Source organism: Otolemur garnettii, unplaced genomic scaffold, assembly GCF_000181295.1.
Source record: "Otolemur garnettii isolate 467f Iridium unplaced genomic scaffold, OtoGar3 scaffold00032, whole genome shotgun sequence".
Lineage (NCBI taxonomy): Eukaryota > Metazoa > Chordata > Mammalia > Primates > Galagidae > Otolemur > Otolemur garnettii.
Genome location: NW_003852427.1, coordinates 18,108,490 through 18,109,271, shown reverse-complemented (window position 1 = coordinate 18,109,271; position 782 = coordinate 18,108,490). Strand labels below are relative to the sequence as shown.

The window sequence follows — 782 nt, the reverse complement described above, 5'->3', positions numbered from 1 at the left end:
TGTCTACCGCCTGTCTGGAGATTAGTGCCGGTTATACACATGTCCCCCATCTCCTGACTCCTCACACTCCTCTCCCTCTTTCCACAACCCCAGGCTGCTTCTGCACTGTAAAAGAACCTAGGGACCCCACAGTAAGTGCCTGGTTATCATCTGTTGTTATCTAAGTCAACACTCCAATATTGACATTTAATTAAAAAGAGTTAATGAACTTGGAAATTGCTACAAAACTTATTTAGTAGCAGATTTGCAAGAATGATTTTTAAAATCAAACTAGAAAGTAAGAGAAGTAAAAATGAATTTTTTTAAATAAAAAAAAAAGCAATAAAAGACTAAAGCAAACCTAACAGTTCTATATTAAAGTACAAGAAACGCTTGTTCCACAAGAATGGCATTGTAACATTTCAGCTGGGAGACTTTCCACAAAGTAGGTGAGAGATATTCAGGTCTCTCCCCATCTGTTGGTTCTTCCCCTTCAGCCTCAGCCCACCTCTGTCCATTTCCACAAAGGTTTAGGAAATGACCTCTGGAGTCCTGACAATAAATAACCAGGACAGCAGCACCCCCACTTAGAAACCTAGAGTAAGGTCAGCAACCTTGGAAGTAAAGAAAGCGTGCAGAGCAAAAAAAAAAGCACCTGCAGGAGGTCTAGAATGACAGGTGAGAATAGACACAAAGATAAATGACCCTTAGGTTCCGGAGATAAAAAGGCAGGGTCTTCTGAGTCACCTCCACCTACAGGAACCCAGCCTGTTCACCACTGTTAGAATACTAAGCCAAAGTAT

General features: G+C 41.2%; 1 protein-coding gene across 1 annotated transcript in view; it reads right to left on the bottom strand.

Moving 5' to 3' along the window:
• The window catches only part of HPS3 (HPS3, biogenesis of lysosomal organelles complex 2 subunit 1), a 41,860-nt gene that overhangs the window by 25,001 nt on the left and 16,077 nt on the right, over nt 1-782 (bottom strand). Inside the window, exon 5 of the mRNA XM_023513000.1 lies at nt 635-645. Within this exon, the coding sequence (XP_023368768.1) occupies nt 635-645 (11 nt within the window). The remainder of the gene's footprint in view (nt 1-634; nt 646-782) is intronic.